General features: G+C 47.6%; 2 protein-coding genes and 1 long non-coding RNA gene across 5 annotated transcripts; 2 read left to right on the top strand and 1 right to left on the bottom strand.

Moving 5' to 3' along the window:
• Positions 1–2,171: 2,171 nt before the first annotated feature.
• On the top strand, positions 2,172–2,499 carry LOC128946756 (uncharacterized). Its single transcript, XR_008483995.1, has 3 exons — positions 2,172–2,215; positions 2,280–2,341; positions 2,406–2,499. It is a non-coding gene; the product is annotated as an uncharacterized LOC128946756 (long non-coding RNA).
• Positions 2,296–4,248, bottom strand: YOD1 (YOD1 deubiquitinase). The gene is made up of 3 exons (XM_054290710.1): positions 4,041–4,248; positions 2,499–3,474; positions 2,296–2,310 (listed from the first exon to the last, which is right to left on the bottom strand). Exons 1-2 carry the CDS (start codon positions 4,246–4,248, stop codon positions 2,768–2,770), a joined length of 915 nt encoding a protein of 304 aa, XP_054146685.1. The 3' UTR covers positions 2,296–2,310; positions 2,499–2,767.
• Positions 4,249–5,123: 875 nt separating this feature from the next.
• On the top strand, positions 5,124–23,769 carry PFKFB2 (6-phosphofructo-2-kinase/fructose-2,6-biphosphatase 2). Of its 3 annotated transcripts, XM_054290708.1 has the most exons (16): positions 5,124–5,199; positions 5,775–5,900; positions 5,991–6,087; positions 6,365–6,431; positions 6,547–6,621; positions 6,720–6,776; positions 7,188–7,312; positions 8,553–8,760; positions 11,242–11,388; positions 12,923–13,027; positions 13,679–13,808; positions 16,045–16,107; positions 16,631–16,704; positions 17,983–18,201; positions 19,877–19,940; positions 21,695–23,769. In XM_054290708.1, the coding sequence occupies exons 1-15, from the start codon at positions 5,136–5,138 to the stop codon at positions 19,901–19,903; spliced, it is 1,584 nt and encodes a 527-aa protein (XP_054146683.1). In that variant the 5' UTR covers positions 5,124–5,135; the 3' UTR covers positions 19,904–19,940; positions 21,695–23,769. The 3 variants fall into 3 exon arrangements, with proteins under 3 accessions (XP_054146683.1, XP_054146682.1, XP_054146684.1); XM_054290707.1 differs by lacking the exon at positions 5,124–5,199 and having other exon boundaries at positions 5,255–5,900; XM_054290709.1 differs by lacking the exons at positions 5,124–5,199; positions 17,983–18,201; positions 19,877–19,940 and having other exon boundaries at positions 5,255–5,900.
• Positions 23,770–25,527: the final 1,758 nt, after the last annotated feature.

Below are 25,527 nucleotides of genomic sequence, written 5' to 3'. Positions count from 1 at the left end.
GTGCACCTCTCTGAGGTAGGTATTGTGTCCATGTGGCAGATGGCAAAGGGGAGGATCAGCTCCTCGTCCCAGGGTGTCCCTGCTCCCCTGGGACACTCAGAGCACACCTGGGGCTTGCCAGTCCCTTGGTCTCGTTCCTAGCCAGTATTTCAGCTCAAGTAGTTCTAACACAGTGTCATCTTCAAGTTCCTTTCAACTGTCAGGTATTTCTGGAGGGTTTTAAGCATCAGCTTCTACAGGGCTGGGTTTAATGTTGGGTTTGGGGGGGTTTTATCTTCTTTTCCTAATGACAGGCTAAAAGCAGAGTGGGGTTTAACACTGGAAGCTAAGTGGCTTTCTATAGGGAACTCCCACCAGTGCTAATGTGTGTTTTAATACTGAATTAAAAACAAACCCAGTCCACAGTGCTCTGGGTGATCCTAGAGCTGTTGAATTATTCATGCCTTAATTCAGCAAAGCACTTAAGTAATTATGTTCTTTCTTCTGTAAAACCCTCCTGTCTTTCAAGATCTCTGCTGAGAACCAGAAATGGGATTTTAGCAGAAAAGGTGATGTGGCTGCACCAGTTTGATCGGGTGCCTGAGGGAACAGAGCCCTTTCAAACTGGGTTTTAGGTTAAACCCACGTGGGGTTTATTTCTGCCTCAGTCTGAGGATGCTCCTTCTTGTTCCCCCGTCTAAAAGTGCAAGGAAGGTCACTCAAAACAGTAACAGAAGAATGGCAGGCAAAGGATATTTTAAAATTCAAGAAATAAGGATGTGTTGCAGGCATTTCAAATTAAAAAAAAAACAAAACAACATAAATCCCCTTCAGTAATATGCACCTTTACAGCACCTTTTAAAAGCCCTCAAAAGCACTTGCTGTTAAGCTTCACAACCCCACTGTGAGGTAAAATAATTCCAATTAAACCTTAAATTTCACCTTCCCTGATTCTGAACAGTCCAAGGAGTGGGGAACTTTCCCCAGCTTATTTTCATCTGAATATTCAGCTGTGATATTTCACTATCACAATGAAAGTCTTGCTACTCCACAGTCAGTGGTGACAAATCAAACACATTAAGGCAGAAAGCAGATGGAATTTCAAGCCTCTCTTCTGGCTCTGGCCTTCAGAGGGCAAAAAACTTTTTACCAGCAAAGAGTGAGAACTCAACCTTAAAGTGCTCATTCACAGTATTTGGAAACTGGAACAGCTTAGTAACACCATGGCCTTAATTGGCTCTACTCAAGTAAAATATTCAATGTATTCATTTAACAGATGCAAATTAAGTCACATCCCTAACTACTCACTTCCCTCTTGCAGGAATTCCCAATGCTATTATGAAGAAGAATCCCAAGTATTCCAGGCAACATGCTTATGCTCTGATGCAGTGTAAACACCAGGGGGTTCAGAGTTATTTTTCAAGCAACTAAATACTACCTACGGAGGATTAATAAGTTTTATTCAACACTTATCCATCTACTCATTAATTTAAAGGCTACCGTAAAGCTTAGAGGCCATTGTTTTCCCTAAAGTTCTCAGCACACAAACTACACAGGCTATTCCTGACGGTATAGGGCAGCTCAGAGATTCTTTTTCCACTATAAATTGTATTTTTGATATTGTACTTGGTATTTCCATTACAAATCATGCACCACACGAGCAGTTTCCCCTCTGAGACCTGCTCATACGTGCAGAGCCCAATTCTCAGTGTGAGTGGTGCTGATATGTGTGTTTGCCACAGCCTCAGATTAACTGAATTCCCCTGAAAATGTACATTCAGCACCTCAGAGGTGGATTTTACAGCAGTGTTGATGTAAAATCCTTGCTGAGGATTTTACAGCAGTGTTGGACAAGCCTGGCTGTGTCTGTCTGCTCATTCAGCACATCAGAGGTGGATTTTACACAAGCCTGATTGTGTCTGTCTGCTCAGATCACACACTCAGCACCTCAGAGGTGGATTTTACATCAGTATTGGTGTAAAATCCTTGCTGAGGATTTTACAGCAGTGTTGGACAAGCCTGGCTGTGCCTCTTTGCTCAGATCACACATTCAGCACCTCAGACGTGGATTTTACACAAGCCTGGCTGTGTCTGTCTGCTCAGATCACACACTCAGCACCTCAGAGGTGGATTTTCCATCAATATTGGTGTAAAATCCTGGCTGAGGATTTTACAGCAGTATTGGACAAGCTTGGCTGTTTCTGTCTGCTCAGATCACACATTCAGCACCTCAGAGGTGAATTTTACAGCAGTACTGGATGAGCCTGGCTGTGTCTGTCTGCTCATTCAGCACCTCAGAGGTGGACTTTACACAGGCCTGGCTATGTCTGTCTGCTCAGATCACACACTCAGCACCTCAAAGGTGGATTTTACAGCAGTATTGGACAAGCTTGACTGTGTCTGGCTGCTCATTCAGCATCTCAGAGATGGATTTTACATCAGTATTGGTGTAAAATCCTGGCTGAGGATTTTACAGCAGTGCTGGACAAGCCTGGCTGTGCCTGTCTGCTCACACACACACACACACACACACACACACAGAAGATGATGAAATCAAGGTGTGGCTGCCACTGTCCACCACCAGCCCAAGTACCATCCCTACTCCCAATCCCCTACTCCCAAACCTGCGCGTTGGCCACCATGAAGTTAATTTAGTTAATTAGTTAAAAAGCTTTTCAAGCTCTGTGAACGGAATTTTATGATTACAAACAGCTTATCTGGGACTCCAGAATCTGATTCCAGAGCGCTGAGGTAGTCGATGGCACCCTCCTCGTGCTGCTGGGAGAGCTCACACCTCCCCAAAGTTGGTGTGTCCGGTCTCCCTGGCGTGCTCCCTGGCCTCCAGCTGCCCCGTCAGTCCCTTCTGGCACACCATGCAGCGCAGGGCGAAGCGATTCACATCCGTGAACTGCCTCTTCCTGCGGGCTTCATCCGCCAGCTCCAGAGCCTGGGCCAGCACCACGTCATCGCTGCTGGGGAAGATGGTCTGGGGAGGAAGGTCCGAGGAGGGCAGGCGGCGCTCCAGCGGGTCGTAGTGGATGCCGTCGTAGATGAGCAGCACGCGCTTGCTGTAGCCGGCGTCCTCGCCGAAGCGGTCGATGCGCACGGTCTGCGTGTCCACCACGCAGATCTCGCACTGGTAGAACTTGGAGAGGATGGAGACCTCGATGGCTCCTCCCCAGGTCTCCTCCCTGCGGATCCAGTCACAGTATTCCCGGTTGGTTTTGCCCAGCACGGCCTCGCAGTACGACTCGGGGTCGCTGGCCACGATCTGCGCGATGAGGTTGCGCATCTCCGGCGCGCAGCCGGGGTCGTACACGCCGCCCTCCACCACGTAGAACACGCTGGTGAACAGGCAGGAATTGTCTGCTGGCACCACCCTCCTGACCAGCACGGGCACGGCTTCCCTCACGGACTGGGACATCGCTTTTTTGGCCACCACCGGCGAGCCGGGCTCGGGTTTGGATGTGTCTTCTTCCACGATCAGAGTGTCACCTGCCACACAGGAGGAGGGACATAAAGGGGGGACTTAAAGCTGGTGCTGCTACTCCAACACAACAACACGGCCGTGCTGGCATTGCTGAGAGTCACAGAAGGGAATCGCAGAATGTTTTGGGATATTAAACATCACCCAGTCCCACCCCTGGAAGGGACAGGGACACTTTCCACCAGCCCAGGCTGCTCCAAGCCCGGTCCAGCCCGACCTCGCCCGTTTCCCCCAGCTCGGTATCCCGCCGGGAAACAGCCTCGCCCAACAGCCGCCGGCACCACAACGGTCCCCGCAGGACTCACCTGGCCTGGCCCGGACCCCGTCCCCTCCAGCCCCGCCGCTTCTCCCTCCGGACCCCCGGGACGCAGCCAAAGCACCGGCGGCGAGCAGGAAGCACTGCCGAGCCGGGCGCTGACGCCTCCCCCGGCAGCAGGAACCGGCCCGACCGCCGGTTGATGAGGGGTGTGTGTGCCACGGCCTCTTTAATTAACGTAATTACAGCCGGCGGGGCTGCAGAGCCCTCAGAGCGGCGCCTGCCTCCCTCCCTCCCTCCGCCCCGCGGGGCCCTCACCCGAGTGGATGCCGAGCTCGCCCAGCCGCCGCTCGCCGTCGCTGAGGTCGAGGCTGCGCGGCGGGAAGCCGAGCAGGAGGCGCTGGGCGGGCGCGGGCACTCCAGTGAGCGCGGCGAGCGCGGCCTGCATGTCGCGGAGGCGGGAGTGCGGCGACAGCCCCGGCAGCGCGTGCGAGCCGCTCCGGGCCTTGCAGCGCAGCCGCAGCATCCTCGGGGCCGCCGCCGCACCGGCCGCCGCCGCTTCCGCTTCCGGCCCGTGCCCGCCCCGCTCTCGCGAGAGCACGCCGAGCCCCACCCCCCCTCCGCAGCAAGCGGCCAATCAGAGCGCGCGCGGCGCCCGGTCATTTGCATAGCGCCCGTTTATTTGCATAGCGCGCGGCTCATTAGCATAGAGCCCTTGTCATCAGTACGGCACGCCGGGCTTCTGATTTGCATACAGCAGATGACACCGCCCACTTAATTTGCATGCAGCCGGACACCTCCTTGCCATCTCATTTACGTCGCCGTGATTTGCTGTCCCCTCCCTTCCGCGACGATTACCTCCCATTTTATTTGCATAGCCCGCCTGGATTTGCATAGAGGAGCGAGCTCCGCACCCCTTTCATCACCGCCCATCTCATTTGCATGGCGCGCGTGCTCCGCTTCCCCTCCCGCCCCGCCCACCGCCCTTTCGGTTTATTTGCATACAGCGCAAGGCTGCCCCGCCCTCCAGATCTTATTTGCATACATCGTGCAACTCTCCCTCCCTCGTGGTCTTATTTGCATATAGCGAACGGTTACCCCGCCCTCCTGGTCATTTGCATACAGCGCGCAGCTCTCCCTCCCTCCCGGTCTTATTTGGATATAGCGAACACTTGCCCCGCCCTCTCGGTCTTATTTGCATAGAGCGAACGGTTGCCCCGCCCTCCCGATCTCATTTGCATCCGGCGCGCGCCCCCACGCGCGCGTGACGCGGGCCGCTTTTTCCCGCCCCGCCGCGCCCCTTTTCCCGCGTGTTCGGTGCCCGGTTTCCGTTCGCCGCCGCTCCGCCGTGCGCGCGAGCCCCGCCGCTCATTTGCATGCGATTTGCATGCGGCGGGGCGGCGGAGCGGAGCCATGTCGGCGGCGCTGCGGGGCGGCGGCGGGGCCCCGCGGGGCAGGGCCGGCGAGAAGCCGTGCTGTGAGTAACCGCGGGGCTGGGAAGGAACGGAACCGGTACCGGGAGGGGGGGATAGGGCTGCGCGTTCGCCCCGAGGCTCGCGTCCCTGTCCTGGCTGTCCCCTCCCGCGCGGATCCCGTCCTGTCCCCTGCCCTGCTGTCCCCTCCCGCGTTTCCCTGTCCCCATCCTCCCGGATGCTGCATCCATCCCCATCCCGAGCTTTTCGCCCCAAATCCGCCTCTCCGCGGGCGTTTTGGGAGCCCGCTCGGGCTGTTCCCCGAGGGAACGTGACCGTTTTGTTAAAAACATCTTTGGTTCGCCCTTGACGGCGCTGCCCGGGCGGGAAATGCTGTTAACACTGAAAGCCCCATTAGGCAGCGGTGCTGCCTCATTAACAAACACCTGGAGACCACAGAGCGGTCACAGCAGCTCATTAATGACAAGGACACAAAGCGAGCCCGTCCTGGGATGCTCGGAGGTGTTTATCCACCAGGATATGGGATAACGCTGTGCTGAGTCTCACTTTATGCTCTCCAGCGCCCCTGATGCCGTTTTGGGGTTGTTTGGGGTTTTTTTTTGGTTTTTTTCTTTTGCAGCATGGGCTTCCTACATGACCAACTCCCCGACGCTGATCGTGATGATCGGGCTGCCTGCCAGGGGCAAGACCTACATGTCCAAAAAGCTCACCCGCTACCTCAACTGGATCGGGGTGCCCACCAAAGGTGGGTGGGTGTGTGGGGACATCCCCTGCCCCGTGCTGGGACACCCCTGCCAGAGGAATGTCCTCACCCTCCCCTCTCCCGTGTGTGAAGTGTTTAATTTAGGGGTGTATCGGCGCGAGGCAGTGAAGTCCTACAAGTCCTACGACTTCTTCAGGCACGACAACAAAGAGGCCATGGAAATCCGCAAGTGAGTCCCTGGCAGGGCTGGGGGCACTGGAGTTTTGGCAGGCTGTGGGTGTGAGGAGCAGAAAATAACCCAGAGTCCCTGGGGAAGGGAGAAGGAACAGCACAGGGATGGGTTTGGGGTGGCACAAAGCTCAGATCGTGGTGCCCCAAGATTTTTGGGGCTCTTAGGACGGTGCAGGGATGTGAGGGAGGTGTTTGAACCCCTCCCTGCTGGCTCAGAAGCTTTGCTGTGGGAATGCTTTCCATCAGCTGTGACCATCCCTATTTCTGTCCCGCAGACGCTGTGCCCTGGTGGCTCTGCAAGATGTGAAGTCTTATCTCTTGGAGGAGTGTGGGCAAATAGCTGTAAGATCCTCTGCACTAAAAATAGCTTTACATCAGGGCAGTTCAAACTTGCCTGGAGTGATTTGGGGTTTAAAAGGCTTAAGATGCTCAGTGCTCCTTCCTCATTTTCTGCCAGGTGTTCGATGCGACCAACACGACTCGGGAGCGCCGGGACCTGATCTTGAACTTTGCTAAGGAAAATGCTTTCAAGGTAGTGCTTTAACTGTTTGTGTGGTTTAATTTGCAGTGTCTGTGGCTCCCTGGCACAGAAGTTTTGTCTCTGAATGTGCTCCCTTGCCTTTTCCCCAGGTGTTTTTCGTGGAGTCTGTCTGTGATGATCCAGAGGTCATCGCTGCCAACATCCTGGTGGGTGCTGCCCTTCCCAGGCTGGGCTGCCGTGGGAGTTTGGGTGCTCAGTGCAAGGTCAGGGGCTCAGGGAGCTCCCTCTTGCCTTCCACCTGCCCAATAAGCAGCTGGGATTTGCAGGTTTATTAAAAGCCAGAGATGCCGTTATGTGAGAATGTGGGAATCGAGCGGAGCCGGGAATGGGTGACCTTGAAGCTGTGCTGGCCAGGGAGGGAGGGCAGAGCTCTGAGCCAGGGTGTCTGTCAGGGCCAGCCACTTCAGTGCCTTAAGAGTCGCCTTTTGTTTCCTCTCCAGGAGCAGGTTTTTCCTCAGGGCAGCGTTAAACAATGTGGATTTGTTTGAAAAGAGGGGAATGTTATTCATCTTTTGTTCTCTCTTGAGGTTGCTTAACTCACACTGTCTGTTGGGCAGGAGGTGAAAGTTTCCAGCCCTGACTACCCAGAGAGGCACAGGGAGAATGTGATGGACGATTTCCTGAAGAGGATTGAGTGCTACAAGGTCACCTACCAGCCCCTGGACCCGGATGCTTATGACAAGTAAGCAAATCCCTTGGCACATCCCTTAGGAACATGAGCTGCTTTGCTGTCAGGATGCTCCAACACCTCTGCCCTCCCCAGGTGTGGCTGTGTGCAGGTGAATCACAGGTCCCCAGTGAGATTTGAGGGGATTTTTCTCTGTGTGCAGGTGAATCACAGGTCCCCAGTGAGATTTGAAGGGATTTTTCTCTGTGTGCAGGTGAATCACAGGTCCCCAGTGAGATTTGAAGGGATTTTTCTCTGTGTGCAGGTGAATCACAGGTCCCCAGTGAGATTTGAAGGGATTTTTCTCTGTGTGCTGCAGAATCACAGGGTGGTTTGGGTTGGATGGGATCTCCAAGCCCATCTCTAAGACCCATGGGCAGGGACACCTCCCACTATCCCAGGGTGCTCCAAACCCTGTCCAGCCTGGCTTTGGTCACTTCCAGGGATCCAGGGGTGCCCACCCTCACAGGGCAGGATTTTTAAGCCCAGCAGTTCAGAGCCTGTCCTACCTTTCCTAGAGGAGCAGTAGCTGGGTGACACCAGCTGCTCCTGCCTCATTTTTTAAGCCACCCATATGGGTATTCTTATTTTACATCCACTGCAGAGATCTCCCCTTCATTAAAGTGACCAATGTGGACCAACAGTTCCTGGTGAACCAAGTGCAGGACTACATCCAGAGTAAAACTGTCTGTTACTTCAAACAAGCCATCCATGTGGGTGTTTTTATTTTATGTCCACTCCAGAGATCTCTCCTTCATTAAAGTGATCGACATGGGGCAGCAGTTCCTGGTGAACCGAGTGCAGCACTGTCACAGACGTGTTTTATGAAAAATCCTTTCTTTAGGATTTTTCCTCCTGAGAAGCTGAGAGGCCTCAGGAACAAAATGTAAACAATGGTTATCTGCTGCTGTGGAATGCAGCAGGTGCATTGGTCTTGTGTGGTTTTTTCTAATTAATGGCCAGTCACAGTCAGCTGGCTCAGACGCTCTGTCTGAGACAGAAGCTTTGTTATCATTCTTTCTTTTTCTATTCTCAGCCAGCCTTCTGATGAAATCCTTTCTTCTATTCTTTTAGTATAGTTTTAATATAATATATATCATAAAATAATAAATCAGCCTTCTGAAACATGGAGTCAGATCCTCATCTCTTCCCTCATCCTCGGACCCCTGTGAACACTGTTTACATCCAGAGTAAAGTTGTCTATTACCTCAAACAAACCACCCATGTGGCTGTTCTTATTTTATATCCACTGCAGAGATCTCTCCTTCATTAAAGTGATCAACGTGGGCCAGAGGTTCCTGGTGAACCGAGTGCAGGATTACATCCAGAGCAAAATTGTCTATTACCTGATGAACATCCACGTGCAGCCGCGCACCATCTACCTGTGCCGCCACGGCGAGAGCGAGTACAACCTCCTGGGCAGGATTGGAGGGGACTCTGGGCTGTCACCCCGGGGCAAGCAGGTATGTGGGAGCCAGGGCTGATGCCTTGGAGTGGCTACCCTTCAGTTTTAGCTTTTGGGTTTCTCGGGTTCTGTGCTGGCTCAGTGTGGGGCTCTGAGCTTTGTACGAAGTGTTGTCACAAACATGTTTTATGAAAAATCCTTTCCTTAGGATTTTTTTCTCCTGAGAAGCTGAGAGGTCTCAGGAACAAAATGCAAACATTGATTATCTGCTGCTGTGGAATGCAACAGGTGCATCTGTGATTGCTCTCATGTGGTTGTTTCTAATCAATGGCCAATCACAGTCCAGCCGTCTCTGACTCTCTGGTCAGACACAGGATTTTGTTATTCATTCCATTCTTTTCTTTTGCTTGCAAGCCTTCTGATGAAATCCTTTCTTCTATTCTTTTAGTATAGTTTTAATATAATATATACCATAAAATAATGAATCAAGCCTTCTGAAACATGGAGTTGACATTCTCATCTCTTCCCTCTTCCTGGGACCCCTGTGAACACCACCATAAAGTGTTAGTGAGTTCTCTGCACAGAATCACCAGGTTGGAAGAGATCTTTGAGATCATTGAGTCCAACTCAGCCCTAACCATGGCACCCAGTGCCACATCCAGTCTTTTTTTAAACACATAGGAATGGTGACTCCACCACCTCCCCAGGCAGCCATTCCAGAATTTATCACTCTTTCTGTAAAACACCTTTTCCTGATATCCGACCTAAATTTCCCTTGGTGCAGCTTAAGACTGTGTCCTCTGGTTCTGTCAGTGCTGCCTGACACATTCAATTCCTTTACAATTCCTGACCTTTTCTCAACACTTTTATCATCTATCATTTTCTCTCTAAAGCAGCATCTCCTTCATATTCTGTCCTAATCACTGCAGAATCACCTGCATTGGCTTTCACTACATATGCATCACCTTTTCAGTCTTTACAAATTATTGCAGCAAATTCCTCTCCCTTGGCCAGGCTGATCCCCCAACATTCCCTTCTGAAGCCTTGCATAACTTGCACTTTCAAAATAAGACCTAACTGAGAAATAGAATGAGAAAATGCTCCAAAGTACAGTTGAAAAAGCAAAACAGAAATATTGGAAATCATAACACTAGAACATAAGTAATACCTTATTGAAAATATATTCTAATATAAACTGTATCTGGTTTTCAAACAGGGTAGTTAGACTAAAGAATCCTTTTCAAACTGGAGAATCAAAAAGCATAAACAAGAGTGAATTGAGGGGAGCAGAGCAGGGGGTTGGGACTTCATGACCTGAAGCTGTAATTGGACAATTAACCCCAATATGGAAATGGACCAAAACTTATAAAAGTGTAAAAACTCATGACTGGGACCCATCCTGGGTGTAGCCTTGTCCAGGCTCTTGTATCCTTTAAAGGCTTTTCAATAAATACCTGTTTTATTGCCTTTCAATCAATTCCTGCTTTATTCTTTTAACTCTGTTCCAGATCAGTCTCTCTAAGCATCACAGGGGCTGGACAAGACTAAGAGAATAAGAGCAGATATTTATTAAAGGCCTAAATAGTTACACCTGGGGCAGTCAGAAGCCTCCCGGAGGCTGCACCCCAGATGAAATGATGGTTATGAGTTTTTCAGACTGAAATAAGTTTGGTCCATTTGCAAATCAGGGGTTAATTCTGCAATTACAGCTCCAGGTAATGAAGTCAGATACCCCCAGTTCCTCTCCCTAATTCACTTCTGTTCCTTTTCTCCTTGAATTCCAAGCCCAGAGGGATTGTTTTGCCTGACCAAAATGTGAAGATGGTAGTGAACCCTTTATATGGAGTTTGGAGTTAGGCAAAACAACAGCATGCAGTAATGCAGTACAGGATTTGAAAATTATAAAGGTTAAAATAAATTATAAAGGTTAAAATAAATTATAAAGGTTAAAACAAATTATAAAGGTTAAAATCTGAAGGCATCAGGCTCCACATCCCCCAGTGATACTCTGAGCAGCTTCAGCTCCCCTTTCCCCTCAATGCCTCGGGATTTTAACTTTTGTATTTAATATATTTGTAATCCTGCAGTTCTTTATTGTATAACTGTAAACTCCATATTCACTGTGAGCTGCTGCTTTCCCATTTTGGGCAGACACAACAAATTCCTCTCCAGGCCTGGAAATCAGGGACTCCTCACTGCCTCAGGCCTGAGAGATGTGAACAAAAGTGAGTTGTGGGGAGCAAACTTCATTAAATTACTTCATTACCTGAGGATCAATTACTTCATTACCTGAAGCTGTAATTGGAAGATTAACTCGCAACATAGACCAAATTTATAAAAGTGTGAAAACCTGTGACCTGTAGACCATTTTTGGGTGTATTCCCCTTGTGGGGCTTTTTCCTGCCCTAAATACACCTGAATATTTATATTCAATAAATATACCTGCTTTTTATTCCCTTAATTTAGTCCGACCTGTATTTTTAGGGAGCCCAAAAAGGCATCACCCTCCCCCTAACCTCCCTGGGGCTTTTCTCCCCAGTTTTCCCATGCTCTGAAGAAGTTCATTGAGGAGCAGGAGATCGTGGACCTGAAGGTGTGGACGAGCCAGCTGAAGAGGACAATCCAGACTGCAGAGTGCCTGGGGGTGCTCTATGAGCAGTGGAAGATCCTCAACGAGATTGATGCTGTGAGTGAGAGGCTGCTTAAAAAAACTCAGCTTTTCTAGGTGGGGAGTGATGTTTAAAGCCAAATCAATCACCATAAACCCAGCTGATTTGTGTTGGAGCCCTGGATGCTGAGGATTTTCAACTTTCTGTGCAGAGCACTGCATTTGACCTGAGGCTGTGGAGAAGGCTTCCAAAATTGATTAATAGCACTGGGATTGTGGGTGTTAGAAGTGTGTAATGTCACAGGGTGGAAAACTTAGAGGTTAGGGGTTTAGAATATAGAGATAAATATGAAGCAATATGGAGATTATAGGGCTAAACCTAAAGACAGGTTGTTGTTCTTTACCTTCTTCTTTCTTCTTCTTCATGGGTTTGGGTGGGGAATAATGTTTAAAACCAAATTAATCACCATAAACCAAACTGATTTATGTTGCCCTGGATGCTGAGAATTTTCAACTTTCTGTGCTGAAAGGCACAGACGCACCAGGGAACATTTGACCTGAGGCTGTGGAGAAGGTTTCCAAAATTGATTAATAGCACTGGGATTACTGGTGTGGAGATGGTTAGAAGTGTGTAATGTCACAGGGTAGAAAACTTAGAGTTTAGGGTTTTAGAATATAGAAATAAATAAGAAGCAAGATGGAGATTTTAGGGTGGAGACAGGTTGTTCTTCTTTACCCTCTTCTTCTTTACCCTCTATTTCCCTCTCTCTTCTTCCTTCTTCTTCCTTCTTTTCTTCTTCCTTCTTCTTCCTTCTTTTCCATGGGTTTGGGTGGTATTTTATAATTAAACAGGAAAGTCCAAACTATGGGCTTCAAGAGATCAGTTATTGGGTTAAAAAGGAAAATAACCTAGGTATAATTTCTTAATTAAATAGTTTAGCCTTAAAAACCTTATAACAAAAAATAATTTACCATTTTATACCTTCCTAATAAAAGATTACAGAGCTCATTTCTGTGAGGCTGTAGCACTAATAAGAAACAACAAACACCAAATTCTAAACATCTCAAGTGCCTTCAATCTTAACCCCAACAAAAGCAGAAAAAACAAACAAAACCCCACAATTTCTGTTGATTTATAGCCATGTTTTTGTATTATGGAGCTCAGCCTTCCAGGATGGGGTTTGGGGTGGTTTTTAGAGGGCTGAGAGTGCTCAGAGCTGCCAGGGGATATATTCCAGGTGGTGTGGAGGAGGAAAAGAGCACTGAACATCCCAGACATCTGTCACACCCTCCTGCCTGGCCAAAGGTTGCTGCTCCCACTCTGATGCCCTCAGGAAATTGCAGGCTGGTTGCTGGGGAGGTGAGGGCTCATTTGTCATCCCTGGCAAACACCAGGGATGTGATCTTCTTTTGGTTTTGAGATAAAAACCAAAGCCCTGCCTCTTCAAACCAGCCTGGCACCCACACCGGGGGCAGGGCTGGGTCACTTGCAACACCTAAAATTTCCATGCCAAAACGGGATCTTGGCCTCAGCCTCTGCTTTTCCTCCCCTCCCTGCTGGCCTCTGATGAAATGGGGTTTGTTTGTGGTAAGCAGTTTTTCCTTCCCTCAGGGAGTCTGTGAAGAAATGACCTATGCAGAAATTGAAGCCAAGTATCCAGAGGAGTTTGCCATGAGGGATCAGGAGAAATATCTTTATCGTTACCCTGGAGGGGAGGTGAGGACCCTAAAAAACAACAACAACGCACAGTGGAGTGAAACAAACATTTATGTGGGTGTTGGACTTAAAACTGATTCCATTTGAAGTTATTCTGCCAATATTTGTATGCAAAATTGCAAATTTTCATCCTAATGAAAACTATTAGGATCCCAATTGTCTTTTGGGGGAAATGGTTCTTGATTTCCTCCATTGGGGTGTGCAGATCCATTTTCAATCCATTCATTTGGCCACTTGCTGGGTGCTGCCCTCAGACGCCACCAAGGGGTTTCTGCATCCCAGAATTGTCACTGAGAAACCACCTGGGAAACAAAATTATCACGGGTGTGGCCTGGAGTAATTTCTGGCTTTGCTCACAACCTGTTTAAATGAATCATTTACTATTTTATTTGGTTTTTTCCCTGACTGCACTCATTGAGTTCCCAGTAATCCGAGCCCTCCCACAGTCTGAGGCTTCTGACACCGAATTTCACTTTCTGCTGTTGCCTTTTTTTGGCTTTTTTTGTACTATTTTTACCCCACTACCCATAACCTCCTTGAACTTTCTGCTGCTTTGACTGATATTTCCCTGAATGTGACTCTGTTAATTGCCACCTCTGTTTAACCCTGTGTTTACACAACCCCTTGACCAGTTCCTGTTTGGTTTTCCAGTCCTACCAGGACTTGGTGCAGCGCCTGGAGCCGGTAATTATGGAGCTGGAAAGGCAAGGAAATGTCCTGGTTATCTCCCACCAGGCAGTTATGAGGTGCCTCCTGGCTTATTTTCTTGACAAGAGTGCAGGTACAAAAATAAAGGGATGGCTCCTGTCCTTGCTTCCCCTCATGGGGTTTTTGGGAGGGTGGTTTGGAATGACTGGGTGGATTTTTTTATTTTTGTTTTATTTTATTTTATTATATTTTATTTTATTTTTTATTCTATTTATTTTTATTTTTTATTTTTATTTTATTTTTATTTTTTTATTTTATTTTTATTTTATTTTTATTTTATTTTTGTTTTTATTTTATTTTAATTTTATTTTTATTTTAACAAGGTAGGATTTTTTTTAGCAAGCTGTTTAAAAAAGGAGGAAAGGAAATGTTTCAGCAGTGATTTAACCTCATGGGGTTTTTGGGAGGGTGGTTTGGAATGACTGGGTGGATTTTTATTTTATTTTATTTTAATTCAATTTTTATTTTTATTTTATTTTAATTCAATTTTTATTTTTATTTTATTTTTATTTGTATTTTATTTTTATTTTATTTGTACTTTATTTTTATTTTATTTTATTTTTATTTTAACAAAGTGGGGTTTTTTTAACAAGCTGTTTAAAAAAGGAGGAAAGGAAATTTTTCAGCAGTGGTTTAACCCTTGAATTGCAGCAGTGCAAGGAGCTCCCCAGGGATGTGCTGCTGTTTTGCTGCCCAGGTGTTGTTTCTGGAGCTGTTTTCAGCAGAATGTGTAAAGGATTGGTTTTTAATGGAAAGGAAAATAAAAATTCATCATTTTCTGATGAATTAAAGAGCCTCAGTGGCCTGGAAGGGGTGGCAGGAGTGCTCCACCCCGGGGAAATGCTGATTTCTTGCACAGCACACACACCTGGAATGTTCCAGTGTCCTGCAAGCTCCAGTGAGTGGCACTAGAGCTTCATAAAACTTTTAATGACATTAATAAACTTCTAAAAAACTTCATAAACTTTCAAATACAGGTCTGAATAAATCTCCTGTGGGCCCGTGGCAGCTGTTGCTGAGGTGCTTTCCCAGGCCTGTGCCACTGGAGAGGGTTCTGTGCCCTGGAAATGGAATTATGGAATTATTTGGGTTGGAAAAGCCCTTTTAGAGGGTGGGATCCAACCCCTCACCCAGCACTGCCCGGTGTTGGAGAGCCCTGAGCCAGCCTGGCCTCCTCTCTCATTCCCAGCTCCTGTATTTTGATTTTCTGTGCCTCCCTGCTGTCCTGAGTGACTTTCTGGGTGCCATCCACAGGCTGTCATTCCCAGCACAATTCCCATTTAATCCTGGAATGGTTTGGGTTAAAAAGACCCTTAAAAGGGTTTAATCTGGGTGCCATCCACAGGCTCTCATTCTTAGGACAATTCCCATTCAATCCTAGAATAGTTTGGGTATAAAAACCATTAAAATGCTTTAATCTGGGTGCCATCCACAGGTTCCCATTCCCAGGACAATTCCCATTCAATCCCAGAGTGGTTTGGGTTAAAAAGACCCTTAAAAAGGTTTAATCTGGGTGCCGTCCACAGGCTCATTCCCAGCACAATTCCCATTCAATTCTGGAATAGTTTGGGGTAAAAGGACCCTTAAAAGGGTTTAATCTGGGTGCCATCCATAGGCTGTCATCCCCAGCACAATTCCCATTCAGTCATAGAATGGTTTTCGTTGAAAAGACCCTTAAAAAGGTTTAATCTGGGTGCCATCCACAGGTTCCCATTCCCAGCACAATTCCCATTCAATCCTAGAATTGTTTGGGTATAAAAACCCTTAAAATGGTTTAATCTGGGTGCCATCCATAGGCTGTCATTCCCAGCACAATTCCCATTCAGTCCTGGAATGGTTTGGGTTAAAAAGACCCTTAAAAGGGTTTAGTCATTCCCAGCTCCTGTATTTTGATTTTCTGTGCCTCACTGCTGTCCTGAGTGACTGTCTGGGTGCCATCCACAGGCTCTCACTCCTAGGACAGTTCCCATTCAATCCTATAATAGTTTGGGTATAAAAACCCTTAAAATGGTTTAATCTGGGTGCCATCCATAGGCTGTCATCCCCAGCACAATTCCCATTCAATCCTGGAATGGTTTGGGTTAAAAAAACCCTTAAAAGGGTTTAATCTGGGTGCCATCCACAGGTTCTCATCCCCAGCACAATTTCTATTCAGTCCTGGAATTATTTGGGTTAAAAAGACCTTTAAAAGGGTTTAGTTTGACCCCTCTGTGGTGGGCAGGGACATCCCAGTGCTGCTGTGGGGCTGGGGAGGGGACAGGGGGGCTGTGGCATCCCAGGTGACCCCAGAACATTTTTTTGTGCCCTAGATGAGCTGCCCTACCTGCGCTGCCCCCTCCACACCATTTTCAAGCTCACACCTGTTGCCTATGGTAAATAACTGCTTTATTTTCATTTTTAATTTGAATTCCTCTCCTGGTTTGTGTGGGGGGAAGTTGTGGGCAGGTTTGGGTCTATGTGTGGCAGCACCTGGCCATGCTCTAGAAGCTTTGGTAATACATAAAGAGGTTATTTCCTGGTTAAAATACAGTAAATTAACAAAGAAAAGGGTTCTGGAGGGGTGGGGAGCAGATGTGGAGGTGCAGGGTCTTCTTCCCTGACCTCTCTTTTAAACAATTGGATTTTCCCAATTTTTTCCCCAATTTTTGTGGGTCAGCAAGGCTGTGCCTCCAAACTTGGGGTGCAGTCAGTTAAAATTGGCTTTTCTGTGCAGCCCAAACAACTCAGGGCTGGGCTCTCACGCTTAAAAACCACCAAGTGTAAAATTCTGTTTGTGGGGTGAACTGTGGATTTATGATCTGTGTCATTTTTATAAATAAGAGACTTATTCCTGTGCATTTTCCCTGCTGTTTTGTTAATAAATTACTCATGAATTTCTCTTTCTCTGGGGTGAAGGCTGCAAAGTGGAGACAATTTCCATGGGTGTGGAGGCAGTGAACACCCACCGGGAAAAGCCCTCCCTGAACTCAGTAAGTTTTGCTGCACCCCTCTGGCTCCACCTTTTCCAAAACAAGCCACAAAACACTTAAACCACTTGCTAGAAATGCCTGGTGCCTTTCAGTGAGCAGAAGGATTCTCTATTTTGGGAGAAATAACCCCCAAAATCAGAATTAATTTTAAGGTGCTTCCCAGGCCAGGGTGGATATTTTTCAGAGCTGAAGAAATGGGCAAATTTAGGGTATAAGATTATAAACTCCAGGTTTTGCTCTCAGTTTTTAATGCAGTGTTTGTTGCTGATGCTTATTGGTAATTTCAAAAAGTAATTTGGCAAAAGGGTTAAAGTGGATTTTTCTCCTTGTCTTGATGAGTTTTCTCTTTCTGAAATCCTCTCTGCCATTGTTTAAATGACTGTTGCCATTGTTTAAATTGCTATTTAATCTCAAAAATCTGGGGGAGATCTCTGAGGGCCTTGACTTTGCAAACCCTGTTTTCCAAAGGGACTGTAAAGAAAGCCTCAGTGATTACCTCTAATTAATTCCCCCAATTAGAGAGCACAGACCAGCTCTGCTGGCTCACAGGAGCTCTGAATGCATCTGATTTTAGGTTTTGTCCATTTAGGCTTTTTGTTGTATTTTATGAAGATCCCTTGGGCTGGGATCTGGTTATTCCTTTGTGCTGAGGGAATGGGGAAATTGGGAACCTGCAGCTGTGCCTGGAGGCTCTGTCAGATGCCAAACTGAGGACATTGGGCATGATTTGTGTGGATCCTCGTGGTTTCCAGCTCACAGGGAGTTGGATTAGGTGATGCTTAAAGGTTCTTCCAACCCCAGCCACTCTGGGATTTATCACTTTTCCAACTTCTCTGTGACCCCTGCATGGAAATCATTGCTGCCCGCTTGGAGGCTGCTTCTGTTCTTTGCTTTGCTTGGGTAACACAGCTGTTTTGGGGCAGAAGAAACAGGAAGAAGGGAGAGTTTTCTATTTGCTTATTATTTTTTTCACCTAAATTCTTCGTGCAGAGAGAAAGAAAAACAAACAAACAAACAAAAAAAAAAAAAAAAAAACCACCACCCAAACAGAGCCACCTAAGCAAAACAAAAGTCCCAAAGGGAAGTAAAACTGCTGAAAAATCACTTTGCAGTTGTCTCCAAGCTGGATGAAGTTGTTTCCAAGCTGCTGCAGAGCCGGGGAAGGCCCAGCCCGGTGCGGGGTCACTCAGGGAGGGCTGCTGGAGGTGTGGGATGGACGTGCCTTTAAACTCTGGTTCCCCCTTTTCATTCCTGGTGATTCCCTCTGTGTGGGATCAGCACGACCTCCCCAGCAGGCAGAGCCCTGTGAGGATGAGGAGGAACAGCTTTACCCCGCGGGCCAGCGCCGACACCGTAAAGCGCCCGCGGCACCACAGCCTGGGCAGCAAACCCCTCCACCTGCTGGGGCCTCTCCCCTCCCTGGATGCTCGAGGGCCTCTCCCATCCCTGGAAGCTGGAGAAGGGGCTGAGCAGCCACAGCTGGAAGTCTCTGTCCAGGTGGTACCATCCCTTTGCTCTTCCTCCCCACCGTTGCCCGAAATCCAGGCCCTGCCCAGGATTGTGAGCAGGGTCTCTGTTTCTGCATGGAAATTATCCAGCCTGGGTTGGATTAATTGAAAAAGCCCTTCAAAACCAACCCCAAAACATCCAAATTCCCCAATCCAGCTGAAATTGTGGTGCCAGTCTTTCAGAGTCAGGCTCCACACAGGCAGGTTTCCATCAGTGCCATGGGGTTTTGGCATCCCTGGAAGCTCGAGGGCCTCTCCGATCCCTGGATGTTCGAGAAGGAGCTGAGCAGCCACAGCTGGAAGTCTCTGTCCAGGTGGTGCCATCCCTTTGCTCTTCCTCCCCACCATTGCCCAAAATCCAGGCCTTGCCCAGGATCGTGGGAAGGGTCTCTGTTTCTGCATGGAAATTATCCAGGCTGGACTGGATTAAGTAAAAAAAAAAACTGAAAAACCCCTTCAAAATCAACCCCAAACCATAATAGTCCCTTCCATCCAGCTGGAATTGTGGTGCCAGTCTTTCAGAATGAGGCTCCACACAGGCAGGTTTCCGTCAGTACCACGGGGTTTTGGCATCCCTGGAAGCTCGAGGGCCTCTCCCATCCCTGGAAGCTGGAGAAGGGGCTGAACAGCCACAGCTGGAAGTCTCTGTCCAGGTGGGGCCATCCCTCTGCTCCCCTCCCCACCATTGCTCAGGGTCCTCTGTTGAATTTGCAGGCAACCCCAGCAAGGGAAGAGATGAGAATCTTGACTCCTTGTTTCAGAAGGCTGATTTATTATATTATTTTATATTATATATTAAGATATATATTATATTATTTTATATTATATATTATATTATTTTATATAATATATTATATATTATATATATCTTAATATATATTATATTAAAAGAAAATTATATAATAAAACTACACTAAAGAATAGAAGAAAGGATTTCATCAGAAGGCTAGCAAGGAAAGGAAAAGAATGATAATAAAATCTTGTGACTGACCAGAGAGTCCGAGCCAGCTGACTGTGATTGGCCATTAATTAAAAACAACCACATCAGACCAATCAAAGATGCACCTGTTGCATTCCACAGCAGCAGATAACCATTGTTTACATTTTGTTCTTGAGGCCTCTCAGATTCTCAGTAGAAAAGTTCCTAGCAAAAGGATTTTTCATAAAATATGTTCGTGACAGTCGTCTCCGAAATCCAGACCCTGCCCAGGATCTTGACCAGGGTCTCTGTTTCTGCGTGGAAATTATCCAGCCTGGGTTGGATTAAGGAGAAAAAAAAACAACTGGAAAACTCCTTCAAAACCAACCCCAAAACATCCAAATCCCTCCCATCCAACTGGAATTGTGGTGCCAGTCTGTCAGAGTGGGGCTCCACCTGGGCAGGTTTCCATCAGTGCCACAGGGTTTAATTCTGGATAGGATTTTGCTTCTGGGCTAAAGCCTGATTGGAAAAGTTACAAATACCCTTTTTGTCCCAATTTTTTACTGCAGCCCAGTGCTGTCCGTGCCTTCTATCACCTCCTGCTGCAACACAACCCTGCCCTGGGCTCACAGGAAATTTTGGGGCTGCTTCACTCCTCCCTCATTTGCTTTGCTGCTTTTCCTATTTCAGTCTCTCTAAGATGCACTTTGAGCCCTGCTGTGCTTCTCTGTTTCCTTTGCAGCCTCCAGAGGGAAATGCTTGCCTCTGAGCACCACTGCAAGCAGCTTGGGTGTGCTCTCTTTGGGGTTAGTAAGTTGGATTTCTCTTGATTCCTGTTGCATGGAAACCACTCTGGGCAACGACAAAAACCCATGGAGCAGAAGGAATCTTGTGCTGGATAAAACTTGAGGTTTTGGGGGACCTCCGTGGGGGCTGAGCCTGCTGATCCAGGGGCTCCAATTGGGCTTGGCTGCTGGAAATTGTGATTTTAGCCCAGCTTGCTCCATGCCTGGAGCAGGACATGGGATGGATCACGGTGCTGAGCAGGGCAGGGCCCGAGCTGAGTGTCCCAGGACAGGGTGTGGTGACATTGCTGCTCTCAGGGATTTTGTAGGAGTCACTGGACTGTGGATTTGTCTTTGATTTTCACTGTCTGATTGTGTTCCTGGTGTCTGTTGGGCCCTGAGTGAGGCAGAGGAAGGAGTTTTGTCAGAGCTCTGAGTATTTGTTGTGGTTAATTTGCAAAGTGATCACTGTGATGGTTCTTGGGTGGTTTGGCAGTGGGATTCCCCATGGAGAAGGTAAATTAAAGTGAGAAACCCTGAGTAACCAACCTGCCTCCCTATTCCTGAGCTTCTCCACCTCTCTGAGCTTGTGTGGGCTCAGGCTGAGATGGGAAAACCCTTCAGGGTTTGGCAGGAGGCTGAAGTGTCACTGTAGGACAAAAAACAGCACAAGTGCACACTGCTGCTCTCAAGGTGAAGAAAAGGGAAGTTTATTTTCTGACTCCAAAAGTGTTTTCCAAAAGTGACAGTGGATTGGAGGGTGGCAGTGCCACCTCTCCAATGACACTGGACAAACCAACAGTCCATCAAATTTCTCCTCCTCCATAAAAGAATGCCAGACAATCAGTTATTTACATAAAGTGTGTAAGAAAGTTTGCTACAAGGATGTAAACATCAAAAGGCTTAAAAGAACTTAAAATAATAATAAATAAAATAAATAATAAATAAACAGGGTGACAGGGTCTTTGGGGGATCATCTGTGGTATCTGTGGAGGATCTGTGAGGTCTTTGGGGGCTCTGTGGGGTCTTGTTGCTTTAGGACATGAAATAAAACCACGTGGACACTGGAATCTCCAAAGTAAAAAAGAAAGATTTGTGACTCCAACATTTATAGATTTCCAAAAGTGACCCTGGATTGGAGGGTGACACTGCCACCTCTCCAATGACACTGGACAAACCAGCAGTCCATCAAATTTCTCCTCCTCCATAAAAGAATGCAAAACAATCAGTTATTTACAGAAAGTGTGTGAGAAAGTTTGCTACAAGAATATAAACATCAGAAGGCTTAGGAAATCTTAAAAAATCACTGAAGGGTGATGTAAAGAATGAAACAGGTCTTTGTGTGTCAGACAATACCTTTTCCTGACTTAGAGATGGGGCAACTGAGAGGTGTTTAAAAACTTTTATTCCATTTTCAGTCTCATTTGAAGGGTGAGACCACACAGATATTATAATTCACACTATCAAAATCAGAAGCCAATTATTTCCTAATTACAATGCATTCTCAGTGTTTCTTGGCCTATCAGCTTTTTGCCATGCCATGCTGTAGATGCCTTAAAGCCAAAAATGTAAAACTACCCTTTGTGGGTGTCACTACACACATTTCCCATATTTTTCTGCTTGGATGGAAAGGATAAAGCAAATCCTGAGGTGGTTCCTGCCCTGGGCAGCAGCTCCATGAGCTGGCCTCACCTCTCCATGAGCTGAGCTGCCTCCTGCTTTACCCCTTCCTGCCTTCCTTGCTGTGACCTCTCCTGTTTCTCTTTTCCCTGCAGAAAACGGCCACTTTGGGCGTGTAGGAGTTCCTGCTTTCCCCTTGGATCCAGCTGGGAATTCCAGCACCAGGAGGAGCCGGGGCTGGAGCATCCCTGGGGCACCGTGAGCCACCCTGGCCAGCACTTGCCTTGAACTGTGATTCTAGAGCCTGTCTGTGTCTTTTTTTCTTTCCAAATGCTGCAGTGTCTGTCCATGGGGCTGGAGATGATTTCCTGTGGAGATTTTTCCAAGCTGCTTTTAGTGCTCCTAAGCCAACGCATCCCCGGCTGTTGAAATCGTGTCCCACGCCTTTCCTCCTGGCCAGGAGCCCAAATTAACCACAGTGGGAGGACAAAATAATCATGTTTTCACTCGCTGAGGCAGCTTTTCTTTGGAAAAGGCATTTCCAGGCCAAATTGCCCCGGGTTTTATTTCTCCATGAAATCCAAGTTATTTCCAAGTTCAAACTCAATTTTTTTTCTGGTTTTCAGCCATCTTGGGAGCTCTTGGTAGGGTTTGACTTTCCCTCCTTGAGTGCTGCTGTGAATGCCCCAATCTGAGCCAGTTCCTTTTGGCTTGGATGTTTGTTCCAGGCTTTTTCTTGGATGTGACACCCAGAAATCCATCCCATGGGCTGCCTCCTGTGAGGGACAGATGGGAATGAACCCTCCTGCCCCTCTCTGGGGTCAGCACAGCTCCCAGTGTGTTAAATCCCACCTCAACCCCTATTTCAGCTTCTCCTCCCTACCAAAACTCCATCCTCTCACTCATTTTTCCTACATTTTTGGGGTGTTTTTATCCATTTGCCCCAGAAAATGGGAGCGTGGCTGGGAGCAGCAGGGCCCCTGGGCAGGGTTTGCAGGAAGCACAAGGTTTTTTACCAGTTTTCTTTATTTTACACCAAATTTTTAGGCCCAACAACAAGCTTTTAACTTGCCTCTGAATAAGCTGTGAATGTTCCCAATGCTGCCTTTCATAGTTTTAAGCTGTTGTAGAGTTTGCAGCTCTGTGTGGCCGTGTCTTAACTTAAATCCTTCCCTTAAATCCCCACCAAACCCCGAATTTGCAGTTCTCTCCCACAATTCTTGACTTGCATTTTGCCAAACTCCATTTTACCCCACTCCAGCTGTTCTTGCAATAAGGGCAGGACCCTCAGGTTTGGTGAAAAAAGGAACATTTGGGTCCAGAGCAAGAGGCTGTTCTGGACCTGCTGTTCCCAAATGACTCCAGGATTTATCTGAGCAATTCTGGGCCCCAGAAATTGCTTATTTTAAATGTGTAAATAAATGTTGGATATACTCATAACAGGGAAAATATGCCCTGTTGTGGAGGAGCTCAGCAACCCCAGAGTTTGAGGCTTAACCTGGGCATTTTGAGCTCAAACTTTGCTGTTTTAAACACTCCCAGAGTTCTCATTTGATAAAACTGAGATAGAGAGGACCAAGGCACAAATCTGGACCCCTCGGGATTTCTGAGGAGCAGAAAAATGTGTTGATCTAAAGCAGTTGTGCCACAAAAGGGTGAAATTTGCTGGTGAAAAATTGAGGTTTTATTTGTTTTTCTCCTCAGGGTTTTCCCCCCCAGGTCTGGTTTTGGATTTTAAATGTTTTTATGTTTAGAAATAAAGCAGAAAAAATAAAAAAAAAAAAAGTTGAAGGAAGATATTTAGAGCCTGTCTATGGCAGTCCTGACTGTCACACTCCAAAGTGCTCTGAACGCACAAACCCGTCCTTGTCAGGCTGGCTGCTCTGACCAAACCCCTCCTGCTCTGGAAAAAGGAGTGGAAAATGTACTGTAGGATGTTTACACACAAAAATGCTGGGATAACTTGCTGAAGAGTTCAGAATGTTCATATCACTGAGCAGTAAATGATTGTAAGGAGACACAAAAAAAAAAAAATCTATATTTTTACCTGCTGGGATTTGTGAATGTCGCTGTTGATTTGTTGTTGGTGGTCGTGACTTTTGTTTTTTAATCACTGCTGAAAATCTGGTGTTTTGCAGTTTGGCTCTTTTTGGGGGCCGTGGGGGGGAATTCCATCTTTCTCTGCAGTGTTTGTGCCTCAGTGCTTTAATTAAAGCTTTTTCCTCCTGCATTTTTAGCCTTGAAAAATGGTTTAAAGCAAACATACCTGGAGCAGAGCAGCAGATCTGGGAGCAGATCACTGCCCTGAGGGGCTGCAGGGCTGGGGTGATGCCAGTGGGCACCTCCTGGCAGCTCCCTGTGCCAGGGATTTCCTTGAAACCACCTGATTTCCCTTGGCACTGGGCCTGCAAACACCCCAGAACAAACAGACCTTGCACAACGAGGGTTTTTTGAGATGTTTTTTGGTGGAACAGCTCCTGCTGTCAGTGGGGTCAGTGCCGCGGCCTAGTGAGTTTGGAGGTGTGAATGTAAATTTGGGGGTGTGAATGTAAATTTGGAGGTGTGGATGTGAGCCTGGCACCTTCCTGAGCATTTCCCCAGGACTTGGGGAGGGTTTTGTGAGCCCCTGAATTTCTGTGCCTCTGTTTCAAGCAGCACAGGTGGAGCTGGCTGCTGTCACCTTCAGCGGGGCCTGCCTGCCCCTGTGTGTGTCACTGCAGAGAAGAAGGAGCATTTGGGCTAAAAAGCTGCAAAATGGGGGTAAAGAGTTCAAGCCAACCTGCCTGGCTGCTCTGTGTACACTGCTGTGACCTCAGAGCTGTCACCTGTGCCAGGTGTCCCCTTCCCAGCAGCTCGGGTGGGTGACACTGAAACCCAGCCCGGCCTGGCTTGCCAAGGTAGTAGGAGAGCTGGGAATGTTATTGAGATGAGGATTAGTGGGATTCCTAGCAAGGATGGGCTTGAAAATTGGTCAAAAGAGCTTCAGTTCATGGTCAGGTTCAGGGGGAAGTGCTTGGAGCGATGGGTGGTTTGTTAGAGGGGGGTTTATTGATACCAGTGACAGAAGTTTGAGCTGGATGATTAAAGAGAAAGTGTGTCATGATAAAAAATGAGGGGTTGGGGTTTAGCTGAGGCATATCATTAAGGAGGCCTCTCTTTGGATTAAAAGGCTAATGCTGCTTCATAGCTCCTTAATGATTAGGATGATATCAGAGAGAATCAGTTTCGAAGTTGGTGAGGGGAGTGGATACTACTACGATTGGTATGAAGCTGAGGGAGGAGAGGCACCAGCACCAGCCTGGCCAGGGCCACCTGCCCTGGGGGTGTCCCCAAGGCTCACCCTGTGCCCCTCTGAGGGCGAGCAGTGCCAGTGCCACCCCTGCTGTCCCCCTGCTGTCCCCTGCTCTGTTTGCACTGCAGCTCTGCCTGCATTGTTTGGTCAGAGGGATCTCACCCAGCTGCTTGTGAACTTTCCTGTTCTGCTGCCTTCTCTAAGTGGTTTATTTTTTTTTTAGGTTTAAAAGCTGCAGTGTCTGTTCGTGCTGTGCGTTGTGTGCTCTGTGCACTTGGGCGTAAATATCTGTCAGTGTTTATTTGCAATAAAGAGACTTAAAAAAACACAGATAATCAGATAATGTCCTCTGTTCTTTTCCATTGTTTGCTCTGACTCTCCACTGGGTGCTGGTTTTCTGAGGGGCTCAGGGAGTCCCTGGGATGTGTTTGCAGGGGTGGGCAGGTGTCCTCTGGTTTGGGAATCTGAGTATAAGATGGGGGCTCTTAAACCCTACTGCTGTTCCCCTGCTCTCCTCACTTTTAAGGGGGTTTTTCCTGGAGGTCAGGATCTCAGGGTTTCCATGGAACTGAGCTTTAAGGTCCTTTCCAAGCAAACCATTCTGGAATTCTCTGCATGTTCAGCTCCCAGCGATGCTCCTGGTGCCCTCCTGGGCTGCTGAGCTCCAGCTGGAGCTGTTCCTATGGAGAAACCCCA

This window comes from Melozone crissalis, unplaced genomic scaffold, assembly GCF_028551555.1.
Source record: "Melozone crissalis strain CALT ecotype California unplaced genomic scaffold, PUWL_Pcris_2 ptg000086l_1, whole genome shotgun sequence".
NCBI lineage: Eukaryota > Metazoa > Chordata > Aves > Passeriformes > Passerellidae > Melozone > Melozone crissalis.
Note: the sequence above shows the minus strand (reverse complement) of the source record. Positions and strands in the feature narration are given on the sequence as shown.